The sequence below is a fragment of the Solea solea genome, chromosome 1 (genome assembly GCF_958295425.1).
Source record: "Solea solea chromosome 1, fSolSol10.1, whole genome shotgun sequence".
Taxonomy (NCBI): Eukaryota; Metazoa; Chordata; class Actinopteri; order Pleuronectiformes; family Soleidae; genus Solea; species Solea solea.
In genome coordinates this window covers 11829317-11850088 of record NC_081134.1, presented here as the reverse complement: position 1 = coordinate 11850088, position 20772 = coordinate 11829317, and the positions used below count along the sequence as shown (strand labels likewise).

Sequence of the window (20772 nt, the reverse complement as noted above, 5' to 3'; positions counted from 1 at the left end):
TGGTACGGCGCCAAATCACAACATATACATTATCCCAAGGAACTCTACATAGTAAGACAGAAACTGTACAAAATTAAAGCGAGAAGAAGAAATGGGGGACAGAAATGAGGGAGAGAACGGGAAAGAGGGAGGCGAGCTGCAGATATAAAACGGTTCAAGTTATATAATCTATAAACATGTGGCCAAATAAAACAGGACAGTGGGGGACTGTTGTGTTCAAAGGAAGCCTGCTGAGTTTTCCCTGCTCTCTGCAGGGATTATTCAACCATCTTGTTGACAAGCAGGGTTTTGCAGCAGCTTTTTCACAGTGTCATTTCATTTACTCGTCATTAAATATTCAGGGCCCACTTCATTTTGAAGAAGAAGACGTTCGGGTGCATTGAATAATGCATCCATTTAGAGCAGGAGAGTTATCTATTGTTCGGCTAGCCCCGAGAATGAAAAGTGGCAGAGGTGCTTTTACACTGATGTAAACTTTGGTCAAGTTCCAAGTCTCTTCACTGCCCCAGGAACAGCCAGTACGGTTCACATTGAATAGTGGACTAGTAGTGGACAGTCATTACTTTTTTTTGAAGTGAGACATATAACTTTGGCTCTGACCTTTACAGGATGAGGATGAATGCATGGTGTAACAGCAGCACGAGTCAGAGAGTCAGAAAACTGTGATTCAGTCTTTATGAGTTATTTTCTTTGTTTGTGAGAGGAAAGCTGTGTTAAACCATCAAATGTTAATAGTATCACTTTGAGATAATTCAGTTGAAGGATGCTTACAGTTATGTCATAATTGTAGCACAAGAGGAGTAAAACTAAAACAGATTTGAGATACGACTCGCCAATCTCGCACTTGAGTGGAAACAAAGTTAGCAGGAGGTCCAGGATTTCCAGAAGAAGACTCGACATCCGGCTTTGCGGGTTGTCAGTCTGCCACTCAGCTCACGTCGATTCTTCTCCTGCTTCTCTGTGTCTTTGGACTCATGGAGGATTATTCCATTTTCAGATTTAAAAATATCACTGAGTAGTTCGACAATCTTCCATGTCTTTGTTGACTCCTATGGAACAAAACAATAGCAATAATGTAATGAAATGCAGACTTCTAAATGTTGCAAAATGGGAAATCTTTACTTCACATGTATATTGTTTTAGACATTACGTACCCTGGGTAGTCAGTGATCGGTATATCAAGGAAATTAAAATTTAAGAGCAATTAAGGAAGATGAACACTTCTTACCCGTTTGTCTTGTAATCTCTTGAGCCATGACATGGAGTCTTGCTGAAGTTGCAGGTCTTTAAATGCCTGCTCAGTCTCTGTGTTTTCAGCAACACACGATGCAAAACACAGAAGTGCCAAGTAGCAGAAGATGTGGGACATCCTTGGATTAAAAGGAAATCTTGCTTGATTGTGTTTCTTGATGTGGAGATTTGTCTTGCTGTGACACCACAGCATCCTCTGATGTATGCCTTAACAGAATAATGCTGAGCTGCTTTATAACTGGTACCAAGGGCCCAAAAAAGGGAGGAGTATCCAGTGGTTATCTGCGTAATGGCTATTCCCAGTTTTGTGTTTGTCCCCCGTCAGGTCACTGAAGCATGTATCATCTAATTTACAGCGGTCATTAGGGGTGAAACAGAAGGTCTAAATAAAGATGTTTCCCCCAACCTGATCTTTCCTGGTGTCACCATGAAAATAAACACACTAATCAGGTTGTAAAACAGGAGGTCACTGTGATGCTGTCATTAATGTGACCCCCCCCCCCCCCCCCCGGCCTCTTTTGTTTAAGCTAAATCCCACTAAAAATGAAATGTGCTTTCATGTTGAATGAAACAATGACACAGACATTAGGAAAACAATCCTTTTGTTAAACTTGCTGTACCATAACGTTGAATCAATGTGTAGTGAGGAGACACTGGGATGCTCCACGGTTCATGAAGGTCAACGTATCATTTGTTACACCCTTGTGAGTTTGGTCCGTGCATCTCTTTAATGAGATTTCTGCTCTGTTTAACTTAACAATTCTCCTGCATCTGAATTAAGGAGTATTTATCACAGGCTGTAAAGATTTTGCAATGTACATGCTGTGAATGCGCAACTGCATTTCATGACTGGAAAATTTATGAACACTTGGTGTTTTAAGGTTTATAAGGCAAATATAAGGGTTATTACATTTCCGCTTCTTTTATTTAAATTAAGTTTTCAAGGAGAAAAAAACCTTATCAGAAAATTATTATTTGCAAGTGAGTCTTGACTATAGCATCACACAAGTTATTAACTGGTTTTAGGGAAAGCACCTGAAGGTTCAACATCAACGAAAATCCTTTTCCAATCATATCTAATGTCTTAAAGTGATTAAGAAATGTCAGTTATTCCTTCCCTGCAAAGTTTCCCTCAGAAATTCATAGTAACTCCAGTTTCTCTGCAGTTGGTAAATTGCTTCATAAACCTTCAATAATATGTTTATGATGAAAAGTTACAAGGAATCCCAGGTCGATAAAGATCAGCACATAATAGAGAATAAGTCTATTTAAAACAAAAACACAATCTGCCAATATTCTTTAAATGTATTAGTATTAATGCCGGGTCACATGGCGGGGTATTGGCTAGCGCTATTACCTCACAGCAAGAAGATCACTGGTTTGAATTCCGGTTTGACTGACCTTTCTGTGTGGAGTTTGCATGCGTGGCTTTTCTCTGGGTACTCCGGCTTCCTCCCGCAGTCCAATAACATGCAGATTAAGTTAATTGGACACTCTAAACTGACCTAGGTGTGAGTGTGAGAGTGAATGTTTGTTTGTCTTTATGCATTTGCCCTACAATGGATAGGCGACTTTGTGTCCCCTATGGATAAAACTAAAAGGATGCACCCTTCTAAAATCTGAGGCAACCTTGAAGCATGTCAACCTCCTCAACAAATTGGAATTTTAAACCAATTAGAAAGGTGTGGAAGCCTGACATAGCTGCATGAACAATTAGTGAGTGCATTGTTGAGAGCAGAATAATCCTTTTAACAAGGCTACGGAGAGCACTTTACAGCAAGAGCGTTTCTATACATGCAGACAGCTGTCTGCACCAGGTCATGTAAGACATATTTAATTAAAGTTGGCATTATTTGAGTGGCTGCTTCTTACTGCAGGACTCAAGGACTGGAACAAGACAAATGTCAAAAATGTCAAAAACTATTAATGTAATTTCTGTGGAACTGGTTACATCACAGCTTTTTTAATTCATACAAGAGAGTCTTTTTTGTCTGGAACTTGCCAACTTTGTTACATAAGCACACAGGGTTGTGTTCTCTCAGCAGTCGATATCTTGGAATATCTGCGTGCCAAAAAGAAACAGTATTTCAAACACCGTTTTGTTTGCGGGTGTTCTGCTCTGTGCATCTTTGCATCTAGCTCCACAGTGCGTTTGCATCTATTGATCACAGTGGCAGAAATGGATGAGTGAGCTCAGAGTAAATGACTGTTCTTTTAGGGTGCGTTGCAAATACTATTTTAGTAACCGCTTAAAAAGTGTGGGCTCATATTTAGAATCAGTGACAATGTTACAAAGGTGATTTCTCTTGATAAAAATTCCTTTCTAATATTGTTTCCTCAAACTGTTAATTTAGAAATGGGTCAGAGGAGGCTGAAGGCAGTATGAGTCATAGAGTTTAATCTTTTCCATGCACCATTTAACATTTAGAATTCCAAGAGAGGTTTTTTTAGAGTGAGGACACTGATGACTCAGTGTTTGCATGTGAAAATAAAATTTTACAATTTTCAAAGCAAGAGCAAGTCACATTTACAACATCCTTCCTGATTGTCTGACCTAATGCCGTCATTTACTGCTCCTTGATTATTTCTCAGTAGTAACGCTGTCACATGCACAAAACAGGACATTTGGTGTTTGCTCTTTTTCCAAAAATACTCTAGAAATAAAAATAAAAAAGCTGTTACTATAGTTATTATGTCTCCTGAATAATTTATTTACAATCTGGTGGTACAATATAGGATCCATAAAATATAATGGATCACTAAATGTTTAATTAAGTTTAATACCGTTTCAGAGCACATATAACTGCCATCATAGATGACTGACAATGTGGCAGATTGGTGTTTCTTTTTTCATTTTGACATATAACAATATACAGATCCCCGGCAGATATGCACACGTTACACTAAAAAGACTGGCTCAATAATTTAAACAACTCTGAAAAAGGAAATACTCGGTGTTAAAAACTGTCCCCACGTCCGCCACCTGAACCAGGCGAATGGAAAGGTTTTCTACAGACCCGACAGCGGCTGATGACGTTTGGTAGAAAAGGTCCCTTCACTGTCTGAGGAACAGGTTTACTAGAGGGGAGAACAGAATACACGGATGCATGGTTACAGGTGCAGCTACAAGACTCTCACATATCAATATGTAGTGCAGTTGTGTAGTAACATGTAAACATTTAAATGATTTGCATGTGGACAAGTATGTATCAGGGTGGATAAAAATTGGAATCACTAAACTTGAATTTTAAGGATTAGCAGGTTTGTAACTGTTTTATATTGGAAATTACATATTATATGTGGTCCATCTTGCAGATGACTTAATTCAAAATACCTTTGGCTTGCACCCACCACTGCTTTAATAGATAAATGAACAGTTTACCTGAACATGTTGTTGGGGTCAAGGGAGGCCAGCCAGTAGCTATAGGAGTCAGGATAGTAGTTACATGTTCCCCTGCCATGACACTCAACAAAGGGCACTTGGCGGAACATTTCCAGACATGAGCCAGGAGAAGCCAAAGGCTGAGAGGAGCCACCTGCACCAGCACCTGTTTGCTAGAATGGACGAAGGTCAAGAGAAAGAATTTACTTGGAAAATGGCACATGAGAAGAATCAGCAAATCACAAGCAAGAAACACTGGCTTCTTTACCATGACAAAAGAGTAGCCAGTCCACAGGGACTCCCATCCTTGGGGACACTGGGGTATCCGAGCTGTCTGGCTATGGATAGCTATGACATTGGAAGTGGTTTCACACACCGTGCACCTTAGACCACACATGCATACAGACACTTATATATTAGTACCCAAGTCATATTAAATAGCAAGAAGTCACTTTAATTAAATGTAAATCAAAGTCATACGTGATTTGACATCGTTTGATTAATGTACTGTGTTGTAATTACCACATGCAACTCGAGATGCACCACAAACACATGACACGCCTCACTCACCGTACCACATATCAAACACAGTCTTCCAATTTGGTGGTCTATTTAACCCGTGACACTTCCCTCTAGGGCTGAACGATTTTGAATAAATATCTAATTGCGATTATTTTAACAGGATTTGCGATTGCAATATGATTTTCGAGATATCAGAGGGAATGCTGATTTTTACATCATTATTCTCGTTTTCCTTCGAAAAACATATTTAAAAGGATTACTGTGTGATATTTGTGCAGATCTGTGAGAAACAAAGATGTTCTTTCCAGTCTGTAGAATAAGATGTGTATGGATCAAGACAATAATTAATCTAAAATGATATTTTGACACACATTTGGCTTTAAGAACCATTGTACAATCAATTTCGATTAATTGTTCAGCCCTACGTCACACCCATATCTCTCTGCTTCATGTGTCCTTATTGTATATGAGTCTGTATTTATATTATTGCTAAATATAAACGTGTGTGTGCATGTGTGTGCACCTGCTAATGTAGGAGGCCAGCTTATCCCCTGTGATGGAAACCATGTTGGCAGGCATAGGAGTGTCAGTCGACAACCAGTATGAATAGTCATTACGAGAAGCATAGCGACAGTTACTCTCTGTGTCACAGAACAGGAAGGGCATGGTGGAGAAACGGGGGAGACAGCTTCCCATTGTGCCTGAGAGACAGTTTGAAGTGTAAGAACAATGTCATAAAACAAACAAAGACACCGGTATTCTGTTTATCAAACGTTTCTATGCTCTTACCAAGGTCCTGACCGTGAGTCCGTTTATTTCCGTTGATGAAGAGAAGGGAGTAACCAGAGTAAATGAAAGTAGAGCCACGAGGACAGTCGGGGACATGGATGCTCTGACTGTGTCTGGCTATCATGAAAGTGTCAACATCACATGGAAGAGCTGTACCGGGCAACCCTGGAAGACCCTTGTGGCCTGGGTCCCCAGATCTACCATCTGGACCTTTGATTGAAAGTAAGGTTGATTGATGATGAACAAAATGTATTAAATGAAATCATGTGGGCAAGGTATCATACAATATCAAGATGCACTGGTAAGACTAATTTATCTCCATCCACAAATACATGGACTCACCTGGAAGTCCTGCTCTTCCTTTCTCTCCTTTAACGCCAGGAAAACCAGGAAGGCCAATTGGGCTGGAACCTCGCACTCCTTTTAAGCCTGGCTTGCCTGGACAGAAAGATCCAGTGCCACACATGAACAACAGCAGGATCAAGAGCTTTAGCGTTTCCTTTTCATGTGTGATATTAACCATCAAGATATAATAATTACGATTGCAAACAGACATAGTAAAACGAAGAGTGCAAACTCAATTCAAGTTCTTCAACTGACCGTTAGCAAATCTGAAATTTCAGTAAATATGTCAAACCTGGAAAGCCTGTTGGTCCCGATGATCCAGTGCTCCCTGGGGATCCTTGATTACCAGGGGGACCAGGTAAACCAGGAGGTCCTCGCTCATGTATTGCTGCGATGAGTACTGGTTCACCCTTACGGCCTATAGTGGATGGCAAGGAATATTGATGAAATTAAAACAAAAACAAAATATAATATCTGTGGTTCATTGTACTATAAGTCTCAGCAACATTAGAGTTATCTATTGATACTCGGTAAAATATTGCATCTCTGCTGCTATGAGTGCTTTATACCAAGAGGCTGTTCATTCAGGGCCCACTGTTACTCATGTTATTGTGAACAAACGTCAGACGGATGTTTGACGTACCAGGTCGTCCAGGGAAACCTTTGGGTCCAGGTGGACCAGACGGGCCTGGTGTGTATCCAGGGTCTCCACTGCCACCTAAAAACATGTCATAAAAAATACATACATATACTTGATTACAAGTATAGTGGTTTTAATTCAGACCCTTTTTCCCCACATCAATTCCATCTTATCCTGTATAAAAATATATAATATATAAATCTTATTTCTTCCGTCTCATTTATTACTGGTCCCATTTTTATTCCATCTCAGTTGTTGGAACATAAATCAGTTGAGGACTATTAGTCCTCTGTGGTGACACATCTGCCTTTGTCTGTAGAGAAAGTCATAGAGAGCACCCAATTTATGCACTGAAGTTGGAATGATAGATTACCTGGACGCCCTTGGATTCCAGGAGGACCAGAATAACCTTTTGGCCCTGGGCTGCCAGGTCCGCCTTTTGCACCCTGGGGGGGAGAGAAAGGAACCAATAAAGAGTCAAATATTAGAATTGTATTGTATAAGTATTGCAGTGAGAATCAAGACGAAAGATATCAATATCAGATGTGTATGTATCTGCAGGGGATGCTTGAAATCAAACCAAAATTATATAATATCCCCGGAAAAAAGAAGAAAATTACACTTTTTTTTCTTTTGACTTTTCCTTTGAGAAGATTGTTTTGTTAAGTGTTTGCCAAGTGAGAAAAGATCGGTCAGTTACTTGTGGTCCTTGAGGTCCTGGATCTCCTGGTGGTCCAATATAACCTGGGCTTCCTGTAAGACCCATGTTCCCTCTGTCTCCTTTAAACCCAGGTAAACTGAGGCCTGGAGGGCCAGGTGAACCCGGCCAGCCTACACATACAGCAGGTAAGAGATTACTAAAAAAATCATTTTAGTATAATGAAATTACATTACTGTATGTGACACATAAAAACTGAGCACAGTTAAATAAATTTAGGATCCAATATATTAAAATAGCTTTTCGACTCAGAACTACTGAGAACAAGTAATTGATGTTTGCTGGAAAAAGCTATGCCAGGATATTGCTGTATCTGGTTGTCATTTTTTTTTTTTTTTTTTTTGTACTTGTGTCCCTTCTTAATACATTGTGAAGTACAATATTTGAATTAATGTGTCTGTGTATTGTGTCACTTTTTTTAAAGGTATATCAGAGCACCTGGTCTGCCAGGACTCCCAGGAGGGCCACGATTTCCTTTTAGACCAGGTACGCATGCCCCTTCTCGTCCGGGTGGTCCTCTTGGACCATTAGCCCCATGTGGACCTGGCTGTCCTCTGTCTCCACTTGGACCAGGACTTGCTGTGACAGACAAGCCAGGAGGTCCAGGGTTCCCAGGTGGCCCTACAATTCAGACAGAACAGTCCTTGCACTGATGTCTACAACAGTATAAAGCAGTTGTGAATAACTTGTACAGTGGATCCAGAGCAGTGGATATTTACGACATGCCTGTACGATCAATTTCATAATTTTATTACTGTTTATTTGTTGTGTCACACTTTGTTTGGATCCACTGATGAACTACTGCATAAACAGGCAGGTGCCAAAAGCTTTCACCAGCTGTGACATAACCTTCCAAGGAGAATAGACACTTCTAAGTCATGAGAATGTTCAAAAGATGAAATGAACAAATCATATATCTTGCCAAAAGAAGTAAATTGACCCAAGTCCTGAAAAAGGATAACCTCATCTACCTGTGACTCACCTGGTTGGCCTGTGTCACCACGTCGCCCCGGAGTCACTTCTGTTATGACTACAGAAGACATATAGAAGGATAGGTGAGCTTTGGCTTCCTCCATTATGTTTGTCAAATAACAAGGAGACAATTGTTGCAGAAAAACTAACAACAGTGAGTCCTGGGTCTAACTTCTCATGTTCATGTGTCCACAAAAGTCCATGTGTTGCAAAGTAAATAATCTGTCCGTATTCACGGTGGCGTGCAAGGAGCCTACACAGATGAACATGAGCACACCTGTTTGATTCCACGTGGACTGCACATGCTCCTAGTAGCACAACACTTCCAATTGGTGGCTGTTTTTTTGCCACTACTGATATGGAATGTGAGATTGACTATGTATGCCTTAAATGCTATACTGATGCAGACCTGCATGTGCATGCCTGTGAAACTGCAATGTAATGAGCAGGATGTGTGCGAGTGTATTGGGCCACAAATGCAAGATTTCACTTACTATCCCCTTTCTGTCCTGGTGGTCCAGGGATCCCATCCCGGCCCTGGTTGCCTTTAGGACCTGGATAACCACGGGCACCGGGTGGACCTGGGTAACCTGAGGGAAAAGAGAAATGGAAAATATCAGGCTCAGTTTACACATAAAATACACTCCAATTAAATATAACAGTTTAAAACATAAAACATTATATTTTTTTATAGTAAACACAATAGTTTGCACTTTTAAAACATGTGTTTAATTATTTTTTAGCTTTTATGGTAATGCTAAATGGTAGAAAAATTTTATTTCAAGGGACTTTGCCTAATGGTCCATTAGGTCCTGGTTGTCCTTTTTGTCCTGGTGGTCCATCTGATCCTTTAGGCCCTTGATAGCCGGGTGGACCTGGAGCAGATGGTGTGGAGAGGTAAATAAAATGAGTAAAATAAATATTGCAGTATATAAATATTCTATTAACACTGTAGTAACCAATTTCTCCAACAGGTCCTGGGTTTCCTTTGACTCCACGGCTTCCTGGTACTCCTACTGTTCCACTGATACCAGGCTCTCCTTTCTGACCCTTCATTTCATAAGTGTTGGCTAATCCTGGTTCACCCTAAGGAAGGTAAGAATAAAAGAGAGATGAAGAGACAAATTAACACATTTTCTGAGGCCATACACATTGTTTTATCAAGTTGTACTCTGCTCTGCTGTATGTTTGGATCACTCTTCATTACCTTTTGTCCTACTGGTCCAGGTAGTCCATGTTCGCAGTCGCATGGTTCTCCCTCAATTCCCTTGTATCCATTTGGACCGGGTGCACCAGATGGACCTGTAGCTCCCACAATTCCTTGATCTCCTTTAAAACCTTTAAGGCCTGCGAAGGATAAAGCAAAAAAAAAAAGCTTTTCTGCAAGAAAAATAGAACTAGATTATTACTAGATATTAAAAACAAACACCTTGCTCTAATATCACTTACTGACTGACTGTAAAATAAGCTTTGAAGAGTGAAGAAAGTAAATAGCCGGTTAGATTCAGATTCAAGTGCTCTCACTTGTAAGGTTAGTCAAGCAAAAGGTGTTTATGGCCTTAATTTAGTTTATGTCTTACCATTAGGCCCTCTGACTCCTGGGTCTCCTGGGTCTCCAGCAGGTCCTTGAGTTCCTTTTGAGAACACTGGTCCATCAATACCTGGATCACCTGGAGGACCTGGACACAGATAATGACACGGCACAAATGCAAGGGAAATAAACTGTTAATCTAGCTAGAATGATTTGGTGGGTCAAAATTCTAATTATTGTGGGTACAAATGTGACGCTAATTTCAAACCTCTTAGTCCAGGAACACCTACTGCGCCTTCTCTCCCTCTTAGTCCTTTTGCGCCAGTAATTCCAGGATCTCCAGAGGGACCACTTTTACCAGGATCGCCTTGCAAAGTACACTTAGACAATCTCACTATTTCATTATGTACTGTATGTCAAAAAGTATGACAGTTAACTCACAAGTAATGTACTGATTGACTAAGACAACGACGACAAAAAAAAAAAAAAAAAAAAAAAGAAAAAAAGGGAAGCACTTACTTGTACATTGCACTTATTACTAGCACTTAATAGTTTGGCTTACTTGAAGCACTAACTTACTTCTAGCTCTTGTTCGTACCCAAATGTTGAAATGCACTTATTGTAAGTCGCTTTGGATAAAAGTGTCTGCCAAATGACATGTAATGTAATGATTTGCATACTGTTCACTGACAGTAGGTTGCCTGGCTTCTCCTATTTAGACAAATCTTTATACTAAAATATGGCCAGCTTAATATGATGACTGAATGAGGAATGCATGACATTGTCACTATTGTGACAAAATTAAACAAACTAGATCATTTTTTTTCAGCAAGAACAGCGCAAGTTCTTTGAAATAGTTTACTCTGAAGGGCATACCTGGAGTGCCAGGGTCTCCTTGGGGCCCAATAAGGTCTGTGTGTGGTGGTGGTGATGGAGGGCCTTTAGGACCTCTGAAACCTGGTTCTCCATTTATGCCTGTAGGACCCCGGGAACCTTTGGCTCCGGCTGGCCCAGGGGAACCTGTGTGGGTAATAGTCATGGGGGGATTAACTCAATCCTACCTGTGGGCCATCTGCCAGTTCTCATTCCAAGAGCGTCATATACTGCCGCTCTGTCACGTTTCTCTGCATTACAAGGTATCCTTCCACATCTGACGGGGTGGTGTACATGACGCTCTCATGATGAGAACAGGTTGGGACCATACATACAATCATCAACAACGGGAAGAAGCTATGACATTATGACATATATATCGCAGGGTGTTGTATTTTGTACTTGTTGTATTATGTTTAACAGACATACAGTGTTTTACTTGTCAGTTGAAATATGCAGGTTGTATTTGTGGCTTACCTATTAGGCCTGGTGGCCCTATAGGTCCAGGCAATCCATCTGGTCCATATCCTGGTAATCCGTCTGGTCCAGGATCTCCCCTCAGTCCTGCAGAGATCCAAAAGTATGTCACATTAAAAGACAAACTCTAAACACGATTCTCACTTGGGATTATAACATTAATATTTATGTTATGCAGTTGGATTTTGATTTTGAAAGCTGATTTAATCATGTGTGTGTGTATGTACTGTATATGTGTGTATATATATGTGTATATATGTGTATATATATATATATATATATATATATATATATATATATATATATATATACATAAAAGTGTTAAATATTGTGTATAATAGTGTAGTGTAATATTGCAGCCTGTCAGAGCAACAATGCCATACCTTGCTGACCAGGCAGGCCATTTTGTCCCTTAATTCCTTTTTGTCCAGGAAGCCCATATGAACCTGGCACTGATGGCCCAGGGAAACCAGGCTCTCCATGGGGACCAGAATGGCCTGACCCTGGAAATCCTTGACCTCCCTTCTCACCAGGAAATCCATTACTCCCTGGGAGGCAGATAAAGAAATATAACAGAAGTTGATGAGCAGAAAAATAGGTTAGACATAAAATCTTTTCTCATCTTTCACCTTTTAATTTTGATTGTGTTTCTGGGGTTGTTATCAAAGTATATCACATAACATCAAACAAAAACCAACCTGGAACTCCTGGCAAACCATCTGGTCCTGCTGGTCCTGCAGGTCCAGGTAAATCTGTACATGAACCCTTGCTACCAGGTAGTCCTGGGGGCCCTACAGAACCTTTACTTCCTGCATACATTTTAGAACAGTGCAGTAAATGTGACATATGTCTTCATTTATTATGTGTAAAAGAAAAGGTTACTACCTTTTTCTCCTGGGAAACCAGGGTTGCCAGTTGGCCCTGTTTTCCCAGGTAGACCAGGAGTCCCTGGATCACCTATAGTCCCCTGAGCTCCAGGTTCACCCATAGGCCCTGGGAAGCCCGGGGGTCCAGTTTTTCCAGGGCCACTATTACCCTATTAATCAAACACATAGAAATAATTCATTCATCGATTTCACTAATTCCTCTGTGCCTACAACAGAACACTGTGTTAAGCTTGTGCTAGGACAGTTAACTACCATGATTTTTCACCTTTCACCAACTCACAAAAAGGTCAACTGCACTGAAACATGAAGAATCTCAGATGTTGATGACCTTATACAGAGGTTAAGGCCACAAAAATTATTATTACAAAAGTACCTATTTTACAGAATGTGGCTTTCCTGAAAACATAGTTCCCATTCTAAATAAAAGTTCCAATCAATAGTCCAATCAAACCCACTTGTAAGTGGTAAATGGTCAGTATTTACATAGCACTTTTCTCGTCATGATGATTCCTCTAAACTGCTTTATGCTACAGCTTTGCCTATCACCCATTATTAGTATACCCATTCACATACTGTCGGCACAGTCGTCAGGTGTTACTTGGGGTTGAGTTTCTTGCCCAGGCTCACATTGGCATGGTTTGAAAGACTCACTCTGTCAATGATCCACCATCGCTTGTCCCAATAAATTGCACGTCATTCGACCCAACTGGGTAGAATAGTATATGAGCAATACACTTACATGATTTCCTGTTATGAGAATAACAACAATATCATTGCCAGTGACTAGTTAGCTTAGTTTGGCTTTAGAAAGGAAACAGTAGATATGATTTGAGTCAACTGTATAGTGCCTAACTACGATAATTAATACATACTATGTTTTTTTGTGTTTCTGGACCTGAGTATGGATGGTAGCTGGTGTAAATAAGGTGTAAGGTGTAAATAATCAAATTATAGAGTTCCATTTAGCTTCCTCAGTTTCAAGGTTCATGCTGGTTTCACTGTCATGATATCCTGACTTTTATGAACTGACCACACTCACTGTGATCAATAACAGCTGTGCCTTACCCACTCAAGATGGCTGCTCTGCAAAGGGCCTATTCTGCATCTTTTATTTGGTTTTCTACATCATAGCGAACAAACTACCCAAAATGCATATGATTTTTATGTCCCTGACCTTCAGTCCTGGAGCACCGGGAGGGCCTTGAGGCCCAGGCTGGCCAGGCAAACCTCTACCTGGATAACCTGGGAGACCTGGCTTTCCTTTTTCACCTGAACAACACACACACACACACACACACACACACACAGTCATTTTTTTCAAAGTAATGTCAAAACAACTTCCAGAACAACCAATGACACAGCTGTGAATATACAGTACAAGGTATACATTCCTTGACATAAATAGCGCTTTCATCACCTTTTCCTCCTTGGGTCCCCTGCTTTCCAGGAAATGACAGATGTCCTCTTTCGCCTTTCTGTCCTAGTGCTCCTGGTGCTCCTGGGGAGCCTGGAACTCCTGGATAACCTTGTTTTGTGAGTATAAAAAATTATGAGTAAAAACAGTTATTCCATTCATTGTCTATTGCATGTATAGACCATCCACCCATCCATCCATCCATCCATACCTGGGTTTCCAGGTGATCCTGGCAGACCTTTAAATCCTTGTGGTCCTGGGGGGCCTTTAGCATGAAAGTGGCTAGGTTCCCCTTTCTGGCCTACCAAACCAGGGACACACACATCAGTTGTTAGTCCTTTTGTCGGTCTATGTAAATGTATTTAGTTTGTCCAATAATTGTCAGTGTGTTTCCTCACCTGGAATTCCAGGCTGTCCTGGCAAACCAGGAACACCAACATCTCCCTTACTGCCTGATAGTCCAGGAGGCCCATATCCTACTGGCCCAGGGAGGCCAACTGGCCCTGATCTACCTGAGAGCCCTGGTGCACCTGTTAATCCGCGGTCTCCCGGAAAAGGATACTAGATAGAAGAAAGAAACCTATGAAAAATGTTGATGCCATAAAACAAAGACTCAGTTGTTGACTCAAACCAGTACCAAGCCAGTGCTTACCAAATCCCCTGGAGGGCCTTGGTTACCTTTGCGACCTGGTAAACCATGCAACCCAGGTAAACCATTTGCACCAGGCTGGCCAGGTTGTCCTGGGTCCCCTCTCTCTCCCTTTATCCCTGGGGTGTTATATGAATGAGCATCTCCTTTTCGTCCCGGGGCACCTGGGAGTCCAGTTTCACCAATAGGACCCTTGAATGAGAATTATTTTAACTGCTTGTAAAACAACAGCAAAAACACTTCACTTTTTAAAGTGGGAAATGCTTACTGGTCTTCCAGGTAAACCACTAGGTCCTGGGAATCCTGGATCACCTTTGGCACCTGGTCCTTGATTGTAGCCTGAACAATAGACATGACAATGTATGGTCCTGTTCAGACCTGATATTAATATCTAACCTCAGGGATCTGATCACAGCCAGATCATGATGAGTATGACTCTTCACACCTTGCATTCTGGATGTGTCATTTGTTCATAAAGCTCAGAAATGTGAACAAATGCCTCCTCATACTACCTCCAAATGTGATTTCTGTGTTCGGATCTTAGGACGCGTTTAGGGCACATTAGGACCATTCAGAACTAAACCTGAGGATGGATGCTAGTAAAAATCTAAAACATAAATGTAAAAATGGATTTGCATGTAGAAGGAAAGCAAAAATAATGCAGGTAATGGAGTGGTTTTACCAGGAATGCCAGGTGGACCAGGAGGACCTGGTGATCCGGGGAGTCCTGGTCCTATACACTCATAACAAGGCTCCCCCTTCAGTCCTGTACCGGACAAAATAGTGAGAACTTTTATTACACAGTATCATATATTATAACAGAACTTTTTTTTTTTGCTCTCCGTGTTGGATGGTCAAACTATTTTTCACCTTTCATTCCAAATGTCCCATCATACCCGATGGGTCCAGGTATACCCTTCATTCCTTTTATACCAGGAAGACCTTTGGTTATCCTGTTGTCTATGAGCAACACAAACAGTAAAGTACATTATTTCAGTAATTATGTTTTCCCAATACTCTCACAATACAGTAATATAAAAAAAAACTTTTATTTCCATCACATGGATTAGGAAATCATCGTCCAAACACCAGAAGCCTGGCAATAAAATCAAATATCTGCTATAAAAGGGTCACAGCCAGAATAGAGAAGTGGTAGTACTTAATTTTTGTACATACAGAAGCAATCCATTATTTTTCTTGTCTTGTCAAAATTACTGACACATTCTATTGCATATAAAAATATATTTATGCTTTACTGTAAAGGAACTGCAGAAATGTTATTCTACATAATACAAGAGAATAGAATGCAAATGAGCTTTGACAGGGTTATACAATATAAATGCTCTCTCTTTCTCTAAATGTGAGATCTCAGGAAATTTTCTAAATGTGACTCATATAAAAGTGGAAAAAGTATATAATAAAAAGGTCATAGAATAACTTTAAATAATATCCAATGCAATCATAAGGCAAGAGCTGTATTAAATTAATCTTTAAATAAAATTTAAATAACTATCCACATGGAAAATTATACCAGTCAGTGTTATTATAAAAAGGAGAAACTGCAGAGGGAAGACATTTATACATACTTCGGTCTTCTGGTGGTCCAGGTGGGCCCTGATCTCCTGGAGGCCCTTGATCACCAGGGTCCCCATCTAGACCTGGGAGTCCAGTATACATATGCCCAGGCTCCCCAGGTTCTCCCTTGGGGCCTGGAAAGCCACTGGGACCGTGTGGACCTGGTATACCAATCCCAGATGCACGGCCTGTGGAATATACAGTGAGTGACTGTGAGCAATATTATTAGATTTAAAAGTAATACTTTTTTACTCTCTACCTTAAAAATGCAATAAAAATGGAACAGTTAAAGAGATATATAGATTCACCTGGAAGGCCATCTGGCCCAGGAAAGCCCACAAAACCTAAGAGAAGAGAAATAGCTTATTTTATTGTCTATTTTTTAAATTCTGGGTCACATGCAGAGTAGTGGTTAGCACTGTTGCCTTGCAGCAAAAAGGCTCGAGTTCATGAGTTTGCATGTTCTCCATGCGTGTGCATGGGTTTTCCCCGGGTTCTCTGGTTTCCTTCCACAGCCCAAAAACATACAGAGATTAATTAGTCACTCTAAATTGACCGTAGGTATAAATGTTTGCCACCAGTGCCAACCCTCATTGGTTGTAACTGTTACTACAACAGTTGGTTCTACTATAAAGGGAATGTGTTAAATGTAAACTTAGCATTTATTGTATTGATCTATTTGTCAGCTCACTGTCATGAAGCTGCTTATCTACCTCTACTCCCGGGAAGTCCAGGTGGACCAGGGAGACCAGGATCTCCACGGTATCCTTTCGGTGGCTCAGTCACATGGCTAATTATCTGTAAACAAAACCACACTGGTCAAAAGACAATGTCAAATTGCAATGTAAAATTGTCTCTCTTGATTTAAAGCCACAGGCAGTATAGCCATAAAGATCTTCCCTTGAAAAAAAAAAAAAAGTGAAATGATTGACCGTAACCCATCAAAGTCCTGTATTCTCCACCCTGCCAGATGTAGACAACCAATCACTGATAATTGATCATTTTAATCTTTGCAATAATAATCTTTGCACAGTTTGGCCTGTGACATCCTTGGGGTCTCATATATCTGCATTATGTGCTGCTAGTTTGTTTTTCCCAGACAACATTGTGTGTATACTCATCAATCAGTTTTGTGTCTCAGATAGATTTTCTTCCAAAAATATGCTGTTGTTTTTTTTTATTGAGATTTAAACCACTTTTTAAATGTCCCGGCTTATGGAGAACCCATTTCTCTGCGGCCATGTTATCATCCATCATTCTTTCTAAAATGAAGCAGCTCATTTTAGAAGAGCCACTGAAATCTGAGAAAAGAGGCTAAATCAACCAATAAAATAGAAACAATAAAATAGGAACAATGTGAAATTCCGTTTTTCTTGACAAATAAATATGAGTAAGAATGATGGCATTACGTACCATTACCAATGACAGGTCATATTCCTTTGATCAAAATAACACCCCATCGCAAATAATAATAATAATACTAATAATTAGATAGGTTATTTCATCCTAAACCTAAAGCATCAGTTGACACTACAGTAAATAATCATACCAAATAAACTGAGTTAGTGATAACCAAAAAGTTATCCTTTGGGTCACTCCGATGCAAGAATGTGTTCAAGTGTGCAAAACTGTATATTGCCATTTTAGTATTAAATGTTTATAATATCCCTTGCCTTCATTTGCTTCTTAACTTTGTCTGGAAATATTTTAAACCTCTATCCCATCATGCTCGGTGGCTGACAGATGTGTTGTTCAATCTAAAACTAGTAAAGATTAAATGTGTCCTAAGGGGAGAGAAGCCTGAACAAAGTAAAATGTAGGTTCCATTTATATCTTATTTCTTCCACTGTGACTGGAATAACAAATTGACACGACTTATGGTGTAGAAATGCCAGAGTGCGTTGAACAGGTATTCCTATATTTAAGATTATCTTTTCTCTCTCTGTCTCTCTCGCTTTTGTAGGCTTTCTTTTTTTTGTTGTTCCTTTCTTTCCTATGGACACCAAACTAGATAAAAAATAAACACTGCTGGTGTGGGACTAAGGACACATGTGGTGGAATAGAATTAGGGGACGACTAGGAGAGTTGGTATAAGAAAAAATGCTTTCTTTTTCATACATACCAATAAAATATTTTTGGTAAGTACTGATTTGAAAGTAAAAAATTGAAAACTCACCTCTCCAGGCGGACCAGGTGGACCTATATTTCCTTTTTCACCCTAAAATGACAGTTTACAAACAAGGCTTAAGACAAAGAATGTAGACATACCAAACAACTAGATATTGATTATGACAGTGACAGATCACGTACTGTCCATCCTGGTGTCCCTGGAAAACCTGGATCGCCACTGTGGCCAGTATTTCCCTGAAGAAAACTAGATTGTAATCAAAAGCCACATAATGAAGAACGACACACACACGATTGCGACACAGTAGGTTGGCACCTTATATCCAAGCTGTCCAGGATCACCGTCCTTCCCTGGCTTTCCCTGTAGGTAAAATGAAAAACAATGGCAAAGGTCCAATAGAAAGATGATACCCCACCAGGGGCCCTGGGCATTAGGCCCAAGTTTCCACTTTTTTTTTCAATTCAAAAGTTTAAAATTAAAGACGTCATAGCCTTATAAAATAGTGCCTCTGCTCAGGTTTAGTCACAAGCCACTCTAATTTGACATATAATAATCTCAATTTCTGGATGGGATTGTCCAAATGTGGTACCTGGAAAAAGTTTTTTCCAATGAAATTCTAAACAGTGTACACGTCAGTGGTTAGAATCTTTTTTTGTCCTTTCCTGCTCATGTTTAATTGCAAATAACCCTGACTGTGATGTAATATTGCATCACTGCCCTCTGCTGTTCAGCTTTTCTATATATATATATATATATATTACCCCCCAAATGCAAAGTGGTAGAAGTAGTCTGTCTCGACTGGACGAAAGATATGTATGCACATGTGGTAGTATCTTACTTCTGGGCCTTGCGCTCCTCTGTCTCCCTTAGACCCCTTGATGTGAATACTGTAACCATTTCCTCCCTGAGAAAATGAGCACAGGAAAAGCAGAGTAAGTAGTGGTATCTTTTGAAATGAATAGAAAATTGCTTTACTTTTAGAAATATGTATATCGTAATTAGATCAGAGTGTCATCGTATAGGAAAACCTACTGGTTCGCCCTTGCAGCCTTTTTCTCCACCATCTCCTTTATTTCCTTTTAGACCCTGGATAGAAAATAATTACCACTTACAATGACAGCACTGGCAGTTTTATTTGGTTCATTTTGGTCCCAATATTAGAAAATGATGCCAGTGGCCACATTGGCACACCCAGGCCACAACACAAGAAACCTTAAATATACTATCATGACCTATAATAATTATAGGGATATAAAGCATTGTTATCATGTAATTTAATTTGTAATCTTGGTGAATGTTTCGCCTCGAAACAGGGCTTTATTTCCTTGATTCTAAAATAGTATGGTATGAAATGGGTCAGGTGCACATTGACGTTACTAGTGGTGTTGACATTTAGGGTATTTGCAACCCAAGCCCAACCACCTATAAAATGCAACTCGATTGACAAAGGTTGATAATAAGTGAAAAGAAATTATATACTGTCATCATATTGAATTATAATTATCCTTATACATACATGAAACTGCACTTTATACACATATATGTATATTTCTATTTATTATATTTAGTTTGCACTATATAATTAGAGGATAGTTGTTACAGTGCTCTCACCTCAATCAGTGGCTCTATCTCAGTGAAATACTCTTTTATTCGACCCGGTGGCCCCGGCACTCCTTGTGGTCCTGGTCTCCCCTACATCACACAAATTGAGTTCATCACCATCACGCCATGATTCAAACAGGTTGTGTTATGATTATGTAACAGATTTACCAGAAATGCTGTCTAATCTAAATGTTCTTCAGTTTAATTGAATGTAACATTATTAACACACATTATGAGTGGATTAAGAAAAGAAAAAAAAACTACCTTTGGTCCACGTAGTCCTGGGATACCACCTACGCCTCCTTGACCCTGAAGTGTGGGAAAGCCTGTGTAAGTTAACTTGTTTGTATCCCAATCTTTGACAAACAGAACTCTATTTTGCATTTCTCACGACCTTGTTTCTGGAACATGAACCCTGGGAAAGTAATGTCCTGTCCTTTCCCTGATACTGAAGTTGTAAAATGGAATGCTTGTAGATGTTCCACTCTAAAATGCTGTCCCACTGATTAATAAGCACCATAGATAACCAGTAGCAACATCCAGGAAACTTTCTGAGGTTGTGTGAATACTGCCAGTTTCAATAATTAACAAATAACAGACCATAAAAAATCCCTGAAGCTGGGGTTTTCAAGTGTTTTTCCTTTGCTGTCACGTGTCCACTCAGTAAATACTCACATTCACGATCGCAGATATACAGAATGTGTACACAAATCTCCAGGTATTTATTAATTAGCAGTACCTTAGGTCCCTTAGCCCCTAGATTGCCAGGATGACCCTGTTCACAAAAAAAAGGCAGACAGTGACATCACATAATTATTTCGTATGGTGCCAAAATGTACAACAGTAAAATAACTTCACTCACAATAGAGCCTCTTGGTCCATGGTCCCCAGGTGGTCCAGTCTCCCCAGGGGGACCTCGGGCTCCCTTAAAATATGAAACAAGGCAATTTATAGTAAGTGACATTAACTGTATCTAGGAATACATTACATTACATGTCGTTTAGCAATACATATAAA

General features: G+C 39.9%; 2 protein-coding genes and 2 long non-coding RNA genes across 4 annotated transcripts in view; 2 read left to right on the top strand and 2 right to left on the bottom strand.

Annotated features, from left to right (window-relative positions):
- Positions 1-804: 804 nt before the first annotated feature.
- LOC131472276 (somatostatin-1-like) lies at positions 805-1369 on the bottom strand. Its single transcript, XM_058649275.1, has 2 exons — positions 1229-1369; positions 805-1049 (listed from the first exon to the last, which is right to left on the bottom strand). Exons 1-2 carry the CDS (start codon positions 1367-1369, stop codon positions 861-863), a joined length of 330 nt encoding a protein of 109 aa, XP_058505258.1. The 3' UTR covers positions 805-860.
- Positions 1370-3698: 2329 nt separating this feature from the next.
- The window catches only part of LOC131471303 (collagen alpha-5(IV) chain-like), a 23283-nt gene continuing 6209 nt past the window's right edge, over positions 3699-20772 (bottom strand). The window contains exons 10-52 of the mRNA XM_058647806.1: positions 20618-20680; positions 20495-20530; positions 20020-20064; positions 19765-19845; positions 19186-19239; positions 18992-19057; positions 18469-18513; positions 18336-18389; positions 18202-18243; positions 16739-16823; positions 16334-16369; positions 16037-16213; positions 15321-15410; positions 15133-15216; positions 14719-14789; positions 14454-14642; positions 14200-14362; positions 14013-14102; positions 13805-13912; positions 13562-13656; positions 12386-12536; positions 12199-12309; positions 11884-12048; positions 11501-11587; positions 11027-11170; positions 10419-10517; positions 10200-10298; positions 9827-9966; positions 9579-9705; positions 9414-9494; positions 9114-9209; positions 8630-8677; positions 8086-8268; positions 7630-7760; positions 7303-7375; positions 6933-7007; positions 6582-6707; positions 6287-6382; positions 5945-6154; positions 5679-5856; positions 4902-5016; positions 4634-4806; positions 3699-4329 (exon numbers count right to left, since the gene is read on the bottom strand). Coding sequence (XP_058503789.1) covers positions 4209-4329; positions 4634-4806; positions 4902-5016; positions 5679-5856; positions 5945-6154; positions 6287-6382; positions 6582-6707; positions 6933-7007; positions 7303-7375; positions 7630-7760; positions 8086-8268; positions 8630-8677; positions 9114-9209; positions 9414-9494; positions 9579-9705; positions 9827-9966; positions 10200-10298; positions 10419-10517; positions 11027-11170; positions 11501-11587; positions 11884-12048; positions 12199-12309; positions 12386-12536; positions 13562-13656; positions 13805-13912; positions 14013-14102; positions 14200-14362; positions 14454-14642; positions 14719-14789; positions 15133-15216; positions 15321-15410; positions 16037-16213; positions 16334-16369; positions 16739-16823; positions 18202-18243; positions 18336-18389; positions 18469-18513; positions 18992-19057; positions 19186-19239; positions 19765-19845; positions 20020-20064; positions 20495-20530; positions 20618-20680 — 4503 coding nt within the window. The 3' untranslated portion in view covers positions 3699-4208. The remainder of the gene's footprint in view (positions 4330-4633; positions 4807-4901; positions 5017-5678; positions 5857-5944; positions 6155-6286; positions 6383-6581; positions 6708-6932; positions 7008-7302; positions 7376-7629; positions 7761-8085; positions 8269-8629; positions 8678-9113; positions 9210-9413; positions 9495-9578; positions 9706-9826; positions 9967-10199; positions 10299-10418; positions 10518-11026; positions 11171-11500; positions 11588-11883; positions 12049-12198; positions 12310-12385; positions 12537-13561; positions 13657-13804; positions 13913-14012; positions 14103-14199; positions 14363-14453; positions 14643-14718; positions 14790-15132; positions 15217-15320; positions 15411-16036; positions 16214-16333; positions 16370-16738; positions 16824-18201; positions 18244-18335; positions 18390-18468; positions 18514-18991; positions 19058-19185; positions 19240-19764; positions 19846-20019; positions 20065-20494; positions 20531-20617; positions 20681-20772) is intronic.
- On the top strand, positions 7700-9715 carry LOC131471320 (uncharacterized). The gene is made up of 3 exons (XR_009241991.1): positions 7700-7775; positions 8072-9516; positions 9594-9715. It is a non-coding gene; the product is annotated as an uncharacterized LOC131471320 (long non-coding RNA).
- Positions 11495-20772, top strand: part of LOC131471313 (uncharacterized) — an 11116-nt gene continuing 1838 nt past the window's right edge. Inside the window, exons 1-3 of the long non-coding RNA XR_009241990.1 lie at positions 11495-11603; positions 11932-12098; positions 13872-13920. This is a non-coding gene — a long non-coding RNA (uncharacterized LOC131471313). The remainder of the gene's footprint in view (positions 11604-11931; positions 12099-13871; positions 13921-20772) is intronic.